This window comes from Tetrapisispora phaffii, chromosome 1 (genome assembly GCF_000236905.1).
Source record: "Tetrapisispora phaffii CBS 4417 chromosome 1, complete genome".
NCBI lineage: Eukaryota > Fungi > Ascomycota > Saccharomycetes > Saccharomycetales > Saccharomycetaceae > Tetrapisispora > Tetrapisispora phaffii.
This window is the reverse complement of record NC_016520.1, coordinates 1,036,796-1,052,211: the sequence shown is the minus strand read 5'-3', so window position 1 is coordinate 1,052,211 and position 15,416 is coordinate 1,036,796. Positions and strand designations below refer to the sequence as shown.

Sequence of the window (15,416 nt, the reverse complement as noted above, 5' to 3'; positions counted from 1 at the left end):
GATTGTTGGCGGTGGGTCTACTGTGTGCACATCTAGTTTGAAAGAAAGAGAAAGAGCATAATTGCAAGAGTTTATTTTTGTCTTTTAAGATTGCTTTAATGCTAAGTTGTGGAGTCAGACAGAAAGTTAGTGGTGCTGGTGCCGTTGTGCAGCAGCAGAGGTTTATGTCAGGTCGTAGGATTGCGTATCCTACGTTTCCATTCAGAAAGCTGACAAGACAACATCCAAAGAGTCACGATACTAATCTGAAGTACGCCATGAGACAGTTTTTGGGTCCTAAGAATTTTAAAGGAGAATATCCTATGAACAAATATTTCTATGTGCCAACTGACCATGTTCCTAACTATGTGAAACCCGATCTGGAGAGAGGTCAAGCGTTGCAGAATGCAAAGAAAGAGACGTTGAGAATGAGACATGACGGGAGCTATGAAGTAGATCCGAAACTGGTCAATTTGTCGGAGAAAGTTTACCCAAAAAGGTCGCTGCAACCTTTCCCATTGAATAAACATTGTCAAACAAACTATATAATCAGCACTGAATTGAAACAGGATATCTATAACGAGATCACCAATCTTGGGATGACTGCTCAACAAGTATCTCAAAAATATGGTTTGAAGATTCCGAGAATCGAAGCTATTATAAAATTACAAGAGATTGAAATGAAGTGGCTTAAACATAACAAAGTCAAGGAAGATACAAAAGTAATGGCATCGACATTGTTCAAAATGTTCCCCGTGTTCAACCCTAACAACAACACCGAGGTTACACGTAACCAAGAAGGCATTCAAACCTTCAGTAGAAAAGAGAATTTAAGTGAAATTCCTGTCCCACCAAAAGCATTGAACTCAAGGTTCTTGACCATCTCCGAATCACAACCTTTTGGTCCAGTCGATGCAGCAAACATCCTGGAATTGGAACCTGCCATCACCACTCTAGAGAAACTATCAACAGAGGGCCAGCATTCTAGTGGCCGTACGGTGAAAGACAATAAAGTCAAAACCATCTATGGTGAATTATTAGAAGGTGAGAAATCACAATTCAAATTTAAAGATGCAAAGGTCGGTAGAGTAGGGTTCCGTTACGGAGCAGGCAACCGTGATAGCAAGAAGGATCGTAGAATAGACTTCGATGCACAAGGCAAGATGATATACGTTTAGTAGTCCTAGTAATTCCATTAAATGAAGAAAAAAATTTCCGCACAACATGCTACGTTTGTAAATAGTAAATAATAAATAGTAACAGTAGAGTTATATACAAATATTAATAACACTTTTAAATCACTACATGTATCGCTATTCAAAACAGTAACTCTTTAACTGTTATAAGTCTTTTGTATTCTGTCCATTCCATCAAAGGTTTGTCTTTTGATGTTTACTATTTTCTATTTCTTGTTTGAACCTTTAATAGCGCTATTACGAAAAGGAAAAGGGGGAAACTTGAAACTAAATACAACATTTTATTTTAAAAAGTCATACATTTGATAGTTAAGGTTTGATATTTGAGAGTCGTTATTCATTGTGGTAGTGATTGTACATATGCAATAGGTTAGAGCACTAGCCATATTAAGGGTAAATATACATTTATGAATCATGAGTGAACCTGCTGTTCCGTTCCAGGTTGTTTCTCAATTTCCTTATAAATCTGAGTTCGAAGATGATTTACATTTTGAGAAGGACCAAGAGATTACAATTACATCTGTAGAAGATGACGAGTGGTACTATGGTCAATATACTGATAGCAATGGTGAGTTGCAAGAAGGTATTTTTCCAAAGACATTTGTTACTTTGAAGAGCAATTCCGTAGCCCAAGAACCAATAATTGAAAATCCAGCAGTTAAAACTGTGCCTGCTACTGCAAAAAGTAACGATGATGCTGATGATCATCATTTTGAAGTTGCTGCTGAACCTGTTGTTGACACTCCAGGAACTAACAAATTGAAGAACAGACTTTCTATGTTTGCTCAAACGGATTCAGAACGAGTCCCATTGCCATCGCAAAAAGAATTCAATGATTCCGCAGCTGGATTCGTTAAAAAGACAGTTACAGCTGAACCACCTAAATTCTACACTCCACCTTCCATCACTAATGATTCCTCCAAACCCACACCTACTGAGACTTCAACTTCAGCACCTGTTCGTGAACCAGTGAACAAAGCAGAAATAGAAGGAACTGGTGAAAAAATTCAAAATGAAGAGGAACACATACCAAAAATGTCATTAAAGGAAAGAATCGCTCTATTGCAAGAACAACAAAGAGTCGAAGCTGAAAGACAAGCTGAGATGTTGAAAAAGAAAATGGCTAAACAACAAGCTGAAACTAAGACTGAAGACATTGAAGCAGCAGATGAAGAGTTGCAATTAAAACCTAAAGAAACTCTTGAAAGCATATCTAAAGTTCCAAGCGTTCCTTTATCTACTCTGGAAAACATCCAAACATCTTATGATAATGCTGATAATACAACTATTAATGAAGCAGAACCTTCAACTTCACAACTTCCTGCCCAAAGCGAAGATATAATAAATAAACAAGATATCTCTGCTACAGATGGAACAAATGCAGATGAACAAACTGCAGAAAATCAGGAAGCGGAAGAGGAAGAGGAGGAGGAAGATTCAGAAGAAAGTCGCCGTGCTGCTTTAAGAGAAAGAATGGCCAGAATTGCCACTGCAGGAAGATATGGTGGTCCTGTTGCATTTAATCCATTTGGTATTCCAATTGCAGCTGCTACAGAAGGCGCTCCATCAAAAAAGAAAACCAAAGATGTAACTGAAGAACAAAACGTTCCTGTACCTGTTCCTGTAATGCCTTTTACAAACCCAGAAGCTATTCAAGCATTGAGCAGGAAGACAACTGCTGTCACTGAGGATGTTGAAGATGTTGAAGGACACGTTGAAAAGAAACTCGAAGACAAAGAATTGTTAGAGAAAAATAACGAAGAAGGTATTGCTGAAGTAAAAGAAAATACTAAAATACCAGAGATGCCAGTAATGCCAGATATTTCAAGCTCATTAGAAGATACAGAAGAATCAGTTGCTAATCTATTGAAAGAAAATCTTCTTACTGAAAATAAAGCCGAAGCAACAAATGGAAAAGATGAGTTAAATGAAAATATAAATAGTCTCAATCAACCATTGCCAGAAACTCTGAATGAAACTTTAGAATCATCCAAAGATGATTTAAGAAAAATTGACGATCTAGAATTCGAATCAGCAGAAGAGGCTATCCCAGAAAACCGTGGTATTCCACCGGTAAATTTGTCTGATTCTAGCTCACCACCACCAATTCCAGGAGCGGCACCAATTTTATCTGATTCTAATAGTACTCAAACTGGCATACCTCCAATTCCTAACATTGCGTTAGAAAATAATGGACCAGCAACCAGAGCTCCACCGCCTCCACTGCATCCTCAAATTCCCCAAATTCCAGTGTTTCAGGCTCCAGAAACCGGAGCTCCACCACCCCCACCTCATGTTCCAGAAATGAGTGCTCCTCATGCTCCAGAAACTAGAGCTCCACCACCTCCTCCTCATGTCCCAGAAATGAGTGCGCCTCATGCTCCAGAAACTAGGGCTCCTCCACCTCCTCCTCATGCTCCAGAAATTAGGGCTCCTCCACCTCCACCTCATGCTCCAATTCCTCAAACACGCAAACCTCAAGCTTCAGAATCCAGGGCTCCTCCACCTCCACCCTCGGATCCCTTATCACAAGGTGGTATAACCAGTCAGAACAATGACTTTACAGAGACGAGAGAACTTTTAAAAAGAACTACTACCGTTAATTTAGAAACTGAATGTCAGCAAAAAATAGATTTCAATGCAAATGAAACGTGGTGGTTAGAAAAATCAAACCCAACACATCTATTCAGTCCAAAGGTGAAATATTTGTTAGAAGTTGAGGAAAACATTATTAAGAAGAGATTGCAACAAAAATTAGTTATCCGTGACTTTTACTTTTTATATGAGAATTATTCTCAATTATTAGTATCTGTATCATATCTGGAATCAGATGCTAATAACACTGTTGCTTGTACCCAAAATTTTTTTGGATCATCTAATAATACCAAGAAATTAATTGAATACGGTAACAAATATGGTAATGAAGTAGTTAAGAAGGCTCACTCGGTAATTGGATCATCATTGAAAGAACCTCTAGTTCATAGCTTAATCCTCTCGCTAAAGTCTAATATCGTCCAGCCAATTGGTGGTAGAACATTTGGTGTTGCTATATTTAGTTATAAAGCAGGATCGACATTAGATAATGATGGGTTGAAACTCATAATGCCAGGTGATATAATAGTAATAAGAAAAGCGAAGTTTGAGTCTCACAAGAAACTGAACATCAACTCTAAGGAAACATCAGTCGGGATGGACTCTGTACCATATAGTGCTATCGTCACTGATTTTGATTTTGCCAAGAATAAAATAAGAGTTGTTGAAGATCATGAAGGTAAGATTAGTCAAGGTAGTTACAAGTTAAGCAACATGAAGAGTGGTAAACTAAAAATTTTTAGATTAATCGGAAGAGATTATGTCGGTTGGTAGTAAGTGCCCTTTTTTATGCATGTTTTTTAAGAAATTATGAGTGCATTATTAATATGTATTATTATTATACGAAATATATATTTGAAGTTAAGTAAATAAAAACAAGATTATATAAACTTAAATTCAGTTTTTGTTATTCTATCATATATAATGGACTATTTACAAAAACTATAAAATGTTTTCTGATTAGTTTCCCTCTATGCCCACTCAGGGATTTTAGTCTTGTATTCAAAAGTATTATCTTTATTCGAATAACACCATGCATGTAGATATATTTCAAGTTCAGAAATACTGGAGTCATCTAATAAGTTTATTCCACATTCTAAACATTTACTACCTTGTTCATTAGATATTGAGTTTGATTTTTGTTCAGCAGTTTCTTCAACAAATTGATTAAAGATATTTTGCAATTTTAATTTATCTATGCTTTCCCGTTCTTTATAATCTAATAAAAACTTAGAACGCCTTCTAAATTTTGTATTATTTATATTATAGAATGGATCATTAACAATTGGGAAACCTAACCTGGCTAAATGTATCCTTATTTGATGCGTCCTTCCCGTTAATGGTTTACATAACACAACACTGTGATCGCAATCAGGATAGTACTTTATAGGATAAAAGTGAGTTACAGCTTCCCTGGTTGGCGAAAATGCAGCTAATGATCCCTTTTTCAATTCAACTGTATATATGGATGAATTTTCAATTACAGGATCTTGTTGTATAATGTCTGATATATTGTAGCTGTCACCAAAAATATTGCTTAGTGTACCTGGAAACTTACCTTTCACTCTGGCAAAATAGTACTTATTCATCGTCCGTTCACTTATCTTTGTTTGAATATCACTTGCAGCTACCTGATTCTTCGCAAAAATCAGTAATCCAGAGGTCACTTTGTCTATTCTATAACAGGGAGAGACAGTTTTACCATGTGTTTTGAATATCTCAGTTAGCGTGTTTTTATAAAACTGGCCTGTAGGATGTACTGGGATCCCATTTGGCTTATCGATTATGAACAAATTATCATCTTCATATATTAAGTCTATCCCTGCTACTCTTCCTTGCCTGTCATTGTTTTCTATCAATTCGGTACACCATTGCTTCACAGGTGGTTCGTGTTTATGAAATCTTGTTTCGACGATATCCTTATTTTGTATTCTGCTATGCAACACATCATCGGCTGCTAATAATTCCCCATCTCTGTAAATAGTATATAAGCCTTTTGTAATACCATCAATATAATGTTGTTCTGTAAAAGTCTTAAACTCTTTAACAAGTACTTCTAAAAGTGTTTTGCCCAACCATCGTCCCTTCGCGAATGTATTTCTCGTACTATAGTAAGGTTTGAGCTTTCTTAAACCATTAGTATAAACTACCTCCAATGGCATTTAAATATCTGATCACTTAGTGTGCCTGAGGCCATATATTAACATTAAATAACGCCATTAACAGCAAATTGCAAGCTAAATCATTGTTACAATTTATATTATTTAGCATATATCTCAAGATTTTAGTCAAAGGGCATCGCCTACAGAATAAGATGAAATATTTAAAACTTAATCAATATTTTAATGGATTATTATTAATGTAATTGTGTCTTTTTTCACAGTAAAACTAATCCTTATACACTTTTATTGACTAAACTATTTGGCAAACTTAGTTATTAGTTTGACTGTTACCAGAACTTGGCTTTAGATGCGATGCCTTAGTCTAATATTCAGTCGCTCTTTGGGTAATCTAGCCATAGACTATTCATATTTGAAACAGGTTCATGGAGTGTATTGCAACGTTGTAACTCCAAAAACACCTGCTATATCAATTGAGGAGTCTGATAATAAATTAACAAATGAATATAGCCTAGAATTGCCATTAGAATATAGAACCAACATTTATAAAACTAAAAATTTAAATTATAATCCTATTAATGCTGCTGCTGCAAAACTTAGAGGAATACCTTCCCTAATTCATAGAATTAGGTATCAAGAGAAACTATTTGCAAAGGAAGCAAATGTGTATTCCTGTGATTACTTTTCTTTGACTTACTTTCCACCTAATCATTTTCTGTCACTATTCAGAAAATCGAAACCTTCCATTTGTGTATTACCATTAATGAAGCAACCTTTTAATGGTGAAATAGTACCCAAGGATATAACGAATGACAAAACTTTAACTGATGAATTCTATAAAAACTTTGAAAAACAATATCAGGCTATATTGAAGAAATATCCATCGATTATACCAAAAGATTATGCATTTATTAGAAGGAACATTCAGGTGATGACGAAACGTACTTTTATTGAACAATGGTCAAAACTTAGTGGTGACAAAGCTATCAGTGAACTAATTGAATATGGTTCAGAAAGTTCTAAGGAAAAGTCGATTTTTACTTATATAGATGGTGATGGGAACTCCTTAAAAGGTGTAGCTAAAGATGGATATTATCATTATCAAATATTCAAATATCCTAGCCCTAATGAGCATGAGCTATTCAGGGATAATATTAAACGTAGTGTTGATGTAGTTGCAAAGTTAGTATCAATAGATAACAAAAAAGAAGACAAAAATCAGAAGAAAATTGATTGGGTAACCAGAGATAATGATAGGATATCTTTAAAGAAAATAAATTCATTGCTTCGACAGCATGATCTACCTTTACTGATAAGAAATAAAGAGAAACCATGATATAATATCAATATAATCTTTTAGAATCTTGTAAATAATTAAAAAGAAAATTACACTATATATATATATACTGTGATGAATATTATCCAACAGTTGAAACAAACTGAGCTTGTATAAAACCATTAAATCAATATATAAGTATATGTATATTTTTGCTTCGATAATTGATAAAATTTTGATTTAAATTAATCTTAAATAATCAACTTTGAATACAATTTCTATAACCAGATAGTAATTTTGAAAAACTCTTATATTTTTAAACCCTATTTGAGTAATCCTTTAAGATACCTGCCATGTGAGTATTTGTAATTTTACCTCTTCTTTGTTTCTTTCTTTTGACTTCAACTTTAGTTGTTTGTCTCTTTATAGTAGCTGGGTCTACACTAGCAGGTTTTAGACCTAAATCTTGTAATTTTCTAGGTAATTCTGAGAATTGGGGAAGTTGAACGTTTTCCCACATCTTAACGAATTCTTCATCAATATTATTTAACAAACTACCATTATTGTACCAAACATATCTTGGAGTTCTATCTTTCTTAGTTCTTAGGACCAAAATTTTACTTTCTTCTTCCAACTCATTGATAGCTTCATCACAACCAGGCCAACCGTCTTTTAATTCTCTACATGAAATACCTTTGAATGTAACTTGTGATCTTAGTAGATGCATTAACTCTTGTGTAGAATGTACGTCGTAGGTGGAGATATATTTATAACTGTTTGTTTTATCATCGAATTGAATTTTCTCTAATTTTTTTAATAATTCCACAATTTTATCTTTTTTACTAATGGATAAATAGTCGCATAATTCATTCAATAACACTGGCTGACCTTTCTTCTGGATATATTCAGTAGCCCATAGTAATTTTGACGAGTCATGACTTCGGGAAATATCAGACTGACTAGATTGTAAAGCAGCAGCAGCCAATGACCCTGGTCTTACTTTTTTAGAGGGAGAATCCTCATCGTCGACAATATCGTCAAGTAAATCATTCGAGGCACTAGAGAGTCCGTTTGCAATACCATTAGTTTTCTCCAATTTAATATTTTTGTTCAAATGTTCATCTTCTATTGGGATCGGTGTCTGCACGGTCTCCCTCTTAATATCGTCCAATATAATAACGTCATCTTCTTTCTTCGCACTCGCACTCACACTCGACATCGCCGTATCACTATCGTCCATCTGCGAAGCACTTCTCTTCAAAGTGGGCTTAACGTCTTCCTCGACATCATCGATTATAACCGTCTGTTGTTTTGCTAAATTCGAAGACGACTTCACTTTATTCTTGAATGCATTCAAATTCGCCAAAAGCGGATCTTTCGCACTGCCCATAGTGTATTAGAACGTAATGTAAATCTTTTAGGCAACGGTGTGTATGCTCACTGACTCTCTGATGTTCTAATCAAGTTGAAAACAAAAACAAATTATCCTTAAATGACTAGAAATTTAAATATATTTTAACCAGGTTTCTTAAAATGATATAATTTTTATATCCAAAACCATCGTTCACCCGGCTTCTACATATATATTCCATAACGCTCGAAACTTAACGCTTTTTTGGAAACGCAAAAAAACAAATTGATATAAAAAGAAGTTGAAAGATTCATTTAAATTTATTCTGAAAGTAACTTTTCTCTTACTTCTGTCGATTTATTTTTGCAAAACGTTTACCTTTACTTATCTTCTTTTATCATATACTTATTTACATTAAAAGAAATACACCAATGGCTTGTGTCATGGAGATTTGAGACGATTGATCTATTTTTTGCAGTGGTCAATTTTTGTTATATTCATTTCTCTAATTGTGAGAATTTGACATGGAAATGTATATTTATTTATTGGTTTTTTGTTGATTTATTTTCACTTTTACTATATGATGCATGTCAGAGATTAAACTAGTGATATTTTACTATATTTTCTTAACACGAGGTATAGTATTGTATTCATCCAGCTTTAAAACCATCGCTGTTAGAGGTTACTTCTGAATACATTTCGGTTAAGCGATCCATGAAATAGTGATGACCTATGGTTTGGAACATTTATTTAATTTTCTGTTTTGTTTGTATTGTCTTTTAATCGTATTATCAGTATTTTTGTCTTTTTGTTAGACGTGTATATGCAAGCACTCGTTTGGGTTAGGTCTTATTATTTAAATATAAGGTTGTCTTGTACATAATTAGATTAAATGGGTAGGGTTTCTCACCTGGGAACTACTTTGAGAAATTCAATTAACATTCTAGAAATTGGATTCTTAAAAAAAATTCGATGAGTAACGCTTTATAATGCAACAAATTCTGATAAAGAATAATATTAAACTTATAAATGAAAAATTCCTATAGCTTATGAAGACATTTGGTAGGATTCGATATATATATATATATACATATCGATTTTCTTTTCATTGCTCATTGATATAATACAACAACTCTAGCAAAGCTTGCGTTTTACAGATGAAGTTCCAAAACGATAATGAGAAACAATGTTTCGAAAAGGTTATTAAAGTTTTACCAAAACTAATTAAGGATAAATGTAATGGCTATGATGAGTTATGGGGATATAAATTAAATTACGAGGACAGTAATGAAGAGTCACTAGAGTATTATGATGAGGACATTGCACGTTCTCTTGTTTATAAAATTTGCAAAGGTTACCAATTCGAATATGACACTGTCATTCAAGTTTTGGTCGATATCTTAAAATGGAGAAGTAAATTTAACCCATTGAGTGCTGCTTTTAAAGAATCTCACAATGAAATTTTGCAATCCGTTGGAATTTTAACTTCTTATCCTGATGATGAAGCAAATAAGAAAATTATTACGTGGAATTTGTATGGTAAAATCGTTAAACACAAGGAACTGTTCGCTGATTCAGAAGCATTCATTCGTTATAGAATCGGTTTGATGGAAAGAGGATTGAAATTGCTAGATTTCACCAGTGAAGATAACTCATATATGACCCAAGTCCATGACTACAAAGGTGTATCAGTGTTCAAAATGGATCCACAAATTAAGAGTTGTACTAAGCAAACGATTGCAATCTTCCAAAAATACTATCCTGAATTACTATTCGCTAAATATTTTGTAAACGTCCCAAGTATATTTAGTTGGGTGTATGACTTCTTAAAGTCTTTCATTAATGAGGAAACTAGAAAGAAATTTGTTGTACTAAATGACGGTAAAAAATTGGGCAAATATTTAAAGAGTTGTCCAGCTGCTCAATACGAAGGTGTTGGTAAGCAAAGTTTAGAAGAACAGAATGTTGAAGCACCTAGACCAACACCATATGGGTTATATCTTTTAGAACAACAAGCTAGTGTAGATATTGATTAAACAGTGTGGATATTGCTTAATCAGTGTAGTAATTGAATACTTATAAAATTATAACATTGTTCATATGCGAGCTTGGGTGATGACAGTGACGGTTTTCATAGCTAAATCTTAACATTCGATAATAAATAATAGTTTTAGTTGAAGATCCTTACATACATACATGTATACAATATAACCCGTTGAGATATTATCGAGATGTGCAATGCGCATGGTATCTGATGAAGTTGTGGTGCTTATTCATCTTTCTTTTAATGGAATATATATCTTAAAATTAAAGGGTATCGGATGTCATTAATTATTAACCTCAAATAGTGACAATAACATATATAATAAATTGGAGAATTTCGAAAAATATTTTATTTGATATAACTAATATTATAATCAGGGTACTATGATAAATAATATTGCATTATTGTCATAAAATACCCATATTTTTTAAAGTCAAAACTTAAATTTATGGATGAGCAACCTTTATAGAAAAGTTTCCAATCATAAAAGTAAAACTACGAACCATAATGCTTCTAGCAATAGTAATACTATGCCTAATAATATATCTCATAAACAAGAAGTGGAGAGGATGTCGCCAATAGGCACAGATGAGATGGCGTCCGATGAATGGAATAATGACCGGTTGGACGATGGTCGGTCTGGTTTCTTTGATAATTTAGAGGTCGATGATATAAGAAATGAAAATGACAATGAGGATAACAGCAATGGTATAAGAGTCATTTTTTTATATCTAGTTTATTACCACCGTCTGAGAGTGTTCCCCAAAGTGATAGAATCGAGCAAGAAAATGAGCATATCGAAAACCACCCACATGATAGTGAGATTCGTAACACAGAAAATGAAGAAGATAGGGATGAAGATAACATCGATTAATAGCATGTTCATTTGTATAGTTATACATACGTATATATGCATGTATGTCGCAGGAGTTATTTAGTTTTTATTAGTTAAATACATTAAATTATTACTTTGATTTAATTATTTATTGTTGAATGCGTCACCTGTAATGAATGGATGCATTAAAGCTTCTTGAGGAGTAAATCTTTCGAATGGATTTTGGTTTAATAAACCATGTAAGAAATGAATTAAACATTCTCTTTCTTTTAATTCCGCTTCTAACAAGTCAGGTCGACCTTGAATAGTTCTTGGAATTCTATAATGCCTAATAATGTCATCTAATGAATCATACTTAAAATATCTTTTACTTGGTTTTTCACTAGCATTATATTCCAAGTTAAACTCGTTAACTGTTTTTAATTCAAAATTATTAACTTGGGTTACTGTATTGTTTGGATTGCCATCATTAACATTTGAACTTGAAACTCTATTAATTAAATATTTATTCGTATTTTTTCCCTTTAATAACATCCATGTTGGTGGGTAACCTAAAGTATTAACAATTCTCGTTAATTGATTAAATTCAGAAGCACCTGGGAAAATGGGAATACCTAAAAATAATTCTGCTACTATACAACCTAAGGACCACATATCAATACTTGAAGAATAGGGTAAACCTAACATAATTTCTGGAGCTCTATAAAATCTTGATTGGATATAAGTATAAAGCGTTCTTGTTTCTTCACAAGAAGAACCAAAATCAATAATTTTTATATCTGGTTTATCTGGAGAAATTAACGAAATATTTTCTGGTTTTAAATCACAATGAACTAATTTATTCATTTTCAAAATTGTTAGTGAATCTAGTAGTTGTTTTGTTAAAATTTTAATTAATCTAATATTCAAACCATGAAATTGATTTTGCTTTAATAATTCATAAAGGTTGTTACTTAATAATTCAAATACTAAACATAAATGATTTTTATGAATAAATGTATCAAATAACCTTAAAAAGTGATGTTTATTTTCTGGATCGATTTTTTTATTAATCAATTCCAAATACCTTACTTCTGAAATACTTTGATTAACATATTCTGACTTTGATTTGATTACTTTAATGGCAACGAGCGCCTTTGTAGTGATATTTTGACATTTGACAACCTGACCAAATGTACCTTGTCCCAATACATCCAATACTAAATATTTGGTATTATTAATTTCATTATTATTTTCACCTCCCAAAATACTGTTAACGTATAAAATCAAATCACTATTGACATTATCAAAACCATTATTATAGGCTGGTTCAGATGGTTTTGTTAGTACTCTCTTGGGATTCTTTGATAAATTGTATTGGAAATCAGGAGAACATAATGAATACGTTGTTACTAAACCGGAAGTTAATGCATGCAATGGAGAAATTTTCTGAGAATTGATCGAAGCACGTCTTGTATCATCTTTTAAAATATTTAAAGTTGGTTTTAAATCTGATTTAGATTGTACATTGAACATTGTTGGAATTAAATTAATGGGATCATTTTTCTGGATGGAAAATTTTTTATTCCCACCTGAACTATTATTATAAGCAAATGAGTCATTGAAAATTGGATAAGCACTTTGCCTCCTCCTGAAATTAAAAGACCCATGTAAATTCTGTACTGACGGCTTACCTGTGTTTGGATTGATGTTATTTATATGCTGTTTCGTGTCATAATTGACCGTTGCAACACTCTGTCTTCTTTGCAGGTCATTTGGATCAATAAAACCTTTAACTTTACTGCGATGCAAATTTTTCTGCAAGGAATAGCCACCTAGTGGCGGTTGGTTGTAATACGACTGTTGCTGCTGTTGTGGTGCCAACTGTTGCTGTGGGAACCTTACTGAATTGTTAGAAACGTGACTATAATTATAACCAGCAATAGAACCTCTCCTAGTGGTGTCGTAATTCCTTATATAACTGTTATTATAATTCCCATCACTAATGATATTCTTATTCTGGAAAGGGTTGGTATTAGCAGTTCTGGAAGGAGGGGTAATGATAATACTTGATTTTCTCCTCTTCATGTTGAAATTAGAATTCACTTGTGAAGCAGCAACATTTGGTTGTGAATCCAAAAAATTTTGATTCCACTGAATACCTTGTGAATTATTATTGTCATTATTATTATTATTATTACCACCGCTACCATTACTGTCATTCTGTTCTAAATACTTGGGGTTCCAAAACCCACCCCCATTACTTATTTCCTCATTATCGACCTCCATTACTCTTTTAGTTCCTCACCAGGTCGTGTGAAGCGAATTGTGTTTCGAGTTGCAAGAGATAAGATTCTAGTGTGCACACCGTTCCTGTCCCTTATAGACTTCAATCTACCTAATAGTATACAACTCAAATAAGCACATATAGTATGTATACACGCCACTCCAGAGAAATTAATTATAAATGTTTTAATCGATAAATTTGAGTGACTATATATATCTCTATCTATTAACATTCTCATGATCCCATAAATAAGAAATTCTCCGAACGACGTTCCCGGTGAGCGATACAACTGCGATGAACGAGATGACAGAGGACCGACGACGACACACAACGATGTGTGTTAGCAAGAATATGTATGTGTGCATACACAGATATGATGGTTCAAGTGTATCTGTATTTGCTGGTATCGATTGGACGTGTTCTTTGTTCCGACGGTGGGACCGTTTCGGGTTGAAGACATATACCTTCCTTCAGAACGATTCCTGGCTGATGGATTTGGACCTGTGTGCAGTCCAAATTCGTTGCATCAATTGGCAGTGAGAGCAATGTCTTTTATGTAACATATGAACACTGACACGCAGTGCATGTAGTGTGTGTGTGTGTGTGTGTGTGTGTGTGTGTGTGGTGCGCCAGTCGCATCAACGTTCTAATCCTGCTCTTACCCTGTCCAACAGCACTAATGCCGGCGTAACAGCAAGCTGCATAGTAATTATTTAAAGGAAACCCATTAAAGCTATCAAGAAGGATGGTATATTAGCGAATGATAGTACTGAGCTGATCCATCTCAAGGGCTTTTGACATCGGCAAAGTTGGCTAATCTCGTAAACACACAGACACAGAATGAACAGAATATTCGGTTATAATAATAAGAAGAGCCAGGAACAACTGCAGAATGAGACTAATAAGTCGATGCAACAAGCTCAGGATAATCTGAATAAAAGACAGTCGCAACTGGACACTGAAATCTTGCAATTAAACTATGAGCTTACAAACCTGAACACAAAGATTAAGAATTCTAAGAATAGCATGACACAGACCACCTTGAGATCAAAGGCTGTCAAAATATTGAATAAGAGAAAGAATCTGGAAAATATAAAGGACTCCCTAGACTCACAGAGTTGGAATCTTCAACAAGCTCAGCTCACAAATGATAATTTGACAAACACAATGGTCACCGTCAATGCTTTAAGACAAACTAAAAAAATATTGCAAACAAATTACAATAAGATTAATATAGAAGAAATTGAAGCTTTGCAAGATGACTTGAATGACATCATGGAGCAAAATAATGAACTCCAAGATATATTGTCACAACAGAACGGTATATCTAACGATTTCAATGCAGATTATATCGACGACTTAGAGTTAGAAGCAGAATTAGAAGCATTGGAAGATATCGATACACAAGATTTACTGAATGATAACATGAACCTTAATGACAACGAATTGTCTATGCCATCTTATTTGAATACACAAGTGAATATTCCAAACTTCATAGACGATGAAAGTACAGCTCTACAAGATAATTCAACAGGGATAAAAAACTTAGAAAATGCATAAACAAACAACACTGTTGAATCGAGAATCCATCAGATTGTATTCGACTATATGTGTTTATAGTAAAATAAGTATCTTCATCGTGAATACATAAGTTGAACCAAAATGCGGGACTTTATTCTCGAATAGCTACTAAATCATTCAGTTTATATGTTTATATAATGTGGTTTGTAACAACTACGATTCTTTATAATGAGAAG

The 15,416-nt window shown here is 33.7% G+C and overlaps 9 protein-coding genes across 9 annotated transcripts; 6 read left to right on the top strand and 3 right to left on the bottom strand.

The window, feature by feature from the left end:
* Positions 1 to 98: 98 nt before the first annotated feature.
* On the top strand, positions 99 to 1,157 carry MRPS35 (mitochondrial 37S ribosomal protein mS45; the record flags this gene model as incomplete). The annotated part of the gene is made up of 1 exon (XM_003683923.1): positions 99 to 1,157. The coding sequence occupies one exon, from the start codon at positions 99 to 101 to the stop codon at positions 1,155 to 1,157; it is 1,059 nt and encodes a 352-aa protein (XP_003683971.1).
* A 432-nt stretch (positions 1,158 to 1,589) lies between these two features.
* Positions 1,590 to 4,541, top strand: BBC1 (Bbc1p; the record flags this gene model as incomplete). The annotated part of the gene is made up of 1 exon (XM_003683922.1): positions 1,590 to 4,541. The coding sequence occupies one exon, from the start codon at positions 1,590 to 1,592 to the stop codon at positions 4,539 to 4,541; it is 2,952 nt and encodes a 983-aa protein (XP_003683970.1).
* Positions 4,542 to 4,738: 197 nt separating this feature from the next.
* Positions 4,739 to 5,929, bottom strand: PUS6 (pseudouridine synthase PUS6; the record flags this gene model as incomplete). The annotated part of the gene is made up of 1 exon (XM_003683921.1): positions 4,739 to 5,929. The coding sequence occupies one exon, from the start codon at positions 5,927 to 5,929 to the stop codon at positions 4,739 to 4,741; it is 1,191 nt and encodes a 396-aa protein (XP_003683969.1).
* Positions 5,930 to 6,236: 307 nt separating this feature from the next.
* PET130 (Pet130p) lies at positions 6,237 to 7,223 on the top strand (the record flags this gene model as incomplete). Its single annotated transcript, XM_003683920.1, has 1 exon — positions 6,237 to 7,223. One exon carries the CDS (start codon positions 6,237 to 6,239, stop codon positions 7,221 to 7,223), a length of 987 nt encoding a protein of 328 aa, XP_003683968.1.
* Positions 7,224 to 7,479: 256 nt separating this feature from the next.
* On the bottom strand, positions 7,480 to 8,553 carry TFA2 (transcription factor TFIIE subunit TFA2; the record flags this gene model as incomplete). The annotated part of the gene is made up of 1 exon (XM_003683919.1): positions 7,480 to 8,553. One exon carries the CDS (start codon positions 8,551 to 8,553, stop codon positions 7,480 to 7,482), a length of 1,074 nt encoding a protein of 357 aa, XP_003683967.1.
* A 1,118-nt stretch (positions 8,554 to 9,671) lies between these two features.
* Positions 9,672 to 10,550, top strand: SFH5 (Sfh5p; the record flags this gene model as incomplete). Its single annotated transcript, XM_003683918.1, has 1 exon — positions 9,672 to 10,550. One exon carries the CDS (start codon positions 9,672 to 9,674, stop codon positions 10,548 to 10,550), a length of 879 nt encoding a protein of 292 aa, XP_003683966.1.
* A 460-nt stretch (positions 10,551 to 11,010) lies between these two features.
* Positions 11,011 to 11,496, top strand: TPHA0A04580 (uncharacterized protein; the record flags this gene model as incomplete). Its single annotated transcript, XM_003683917.1, has 1 exon — positions 11,011 to 11,496. One exon carries the CDS (start codon positions 11,011 to 11,013, stop codon positions 11,494 to 11,496), a length of 486 nt encoding a protein of 161 aa, XP_003683965.1.
* A 41-nt stretch (positions 11,497 to 11,537) lies between these two features.
* On the bottom strand, positions 11,538 to 13,661 carry YAK1 (serine/threonine protein kinase YAK1; the record flags this gene model as incomplete). The annotated part of the gene is made up of 1 exon (XM_003683916.1): positions 11,538 to 13,661. One exon carries the CDS (start codon positions 13,659 to 13,661, stop codon positions 11,538 to 11,540), a length of 2,124 nt encoding a protein of 707 aa, XP_003683964.1.
* An 838-nt stretch (positions 13,662 to 14,499) lies between these two features.
* Positions 14,500 to 15,219, top strand: VPS60 (Vps60p; the record flags this gene model as incomplete). Its single annotated transcript, XM_003683915.1, has 1 exon — positions 14,500 to 15,219. One exon carries the CDS (start codon positions 14,500 to 14,502, stop codon positions 15,217 to 15,219), a length of 720 nt encoding a protein of 239 aa, XP_003683963.1.
* Between the last annotated feature and the right edge of the window lie 197 nt (positions 15,220 to 15,416).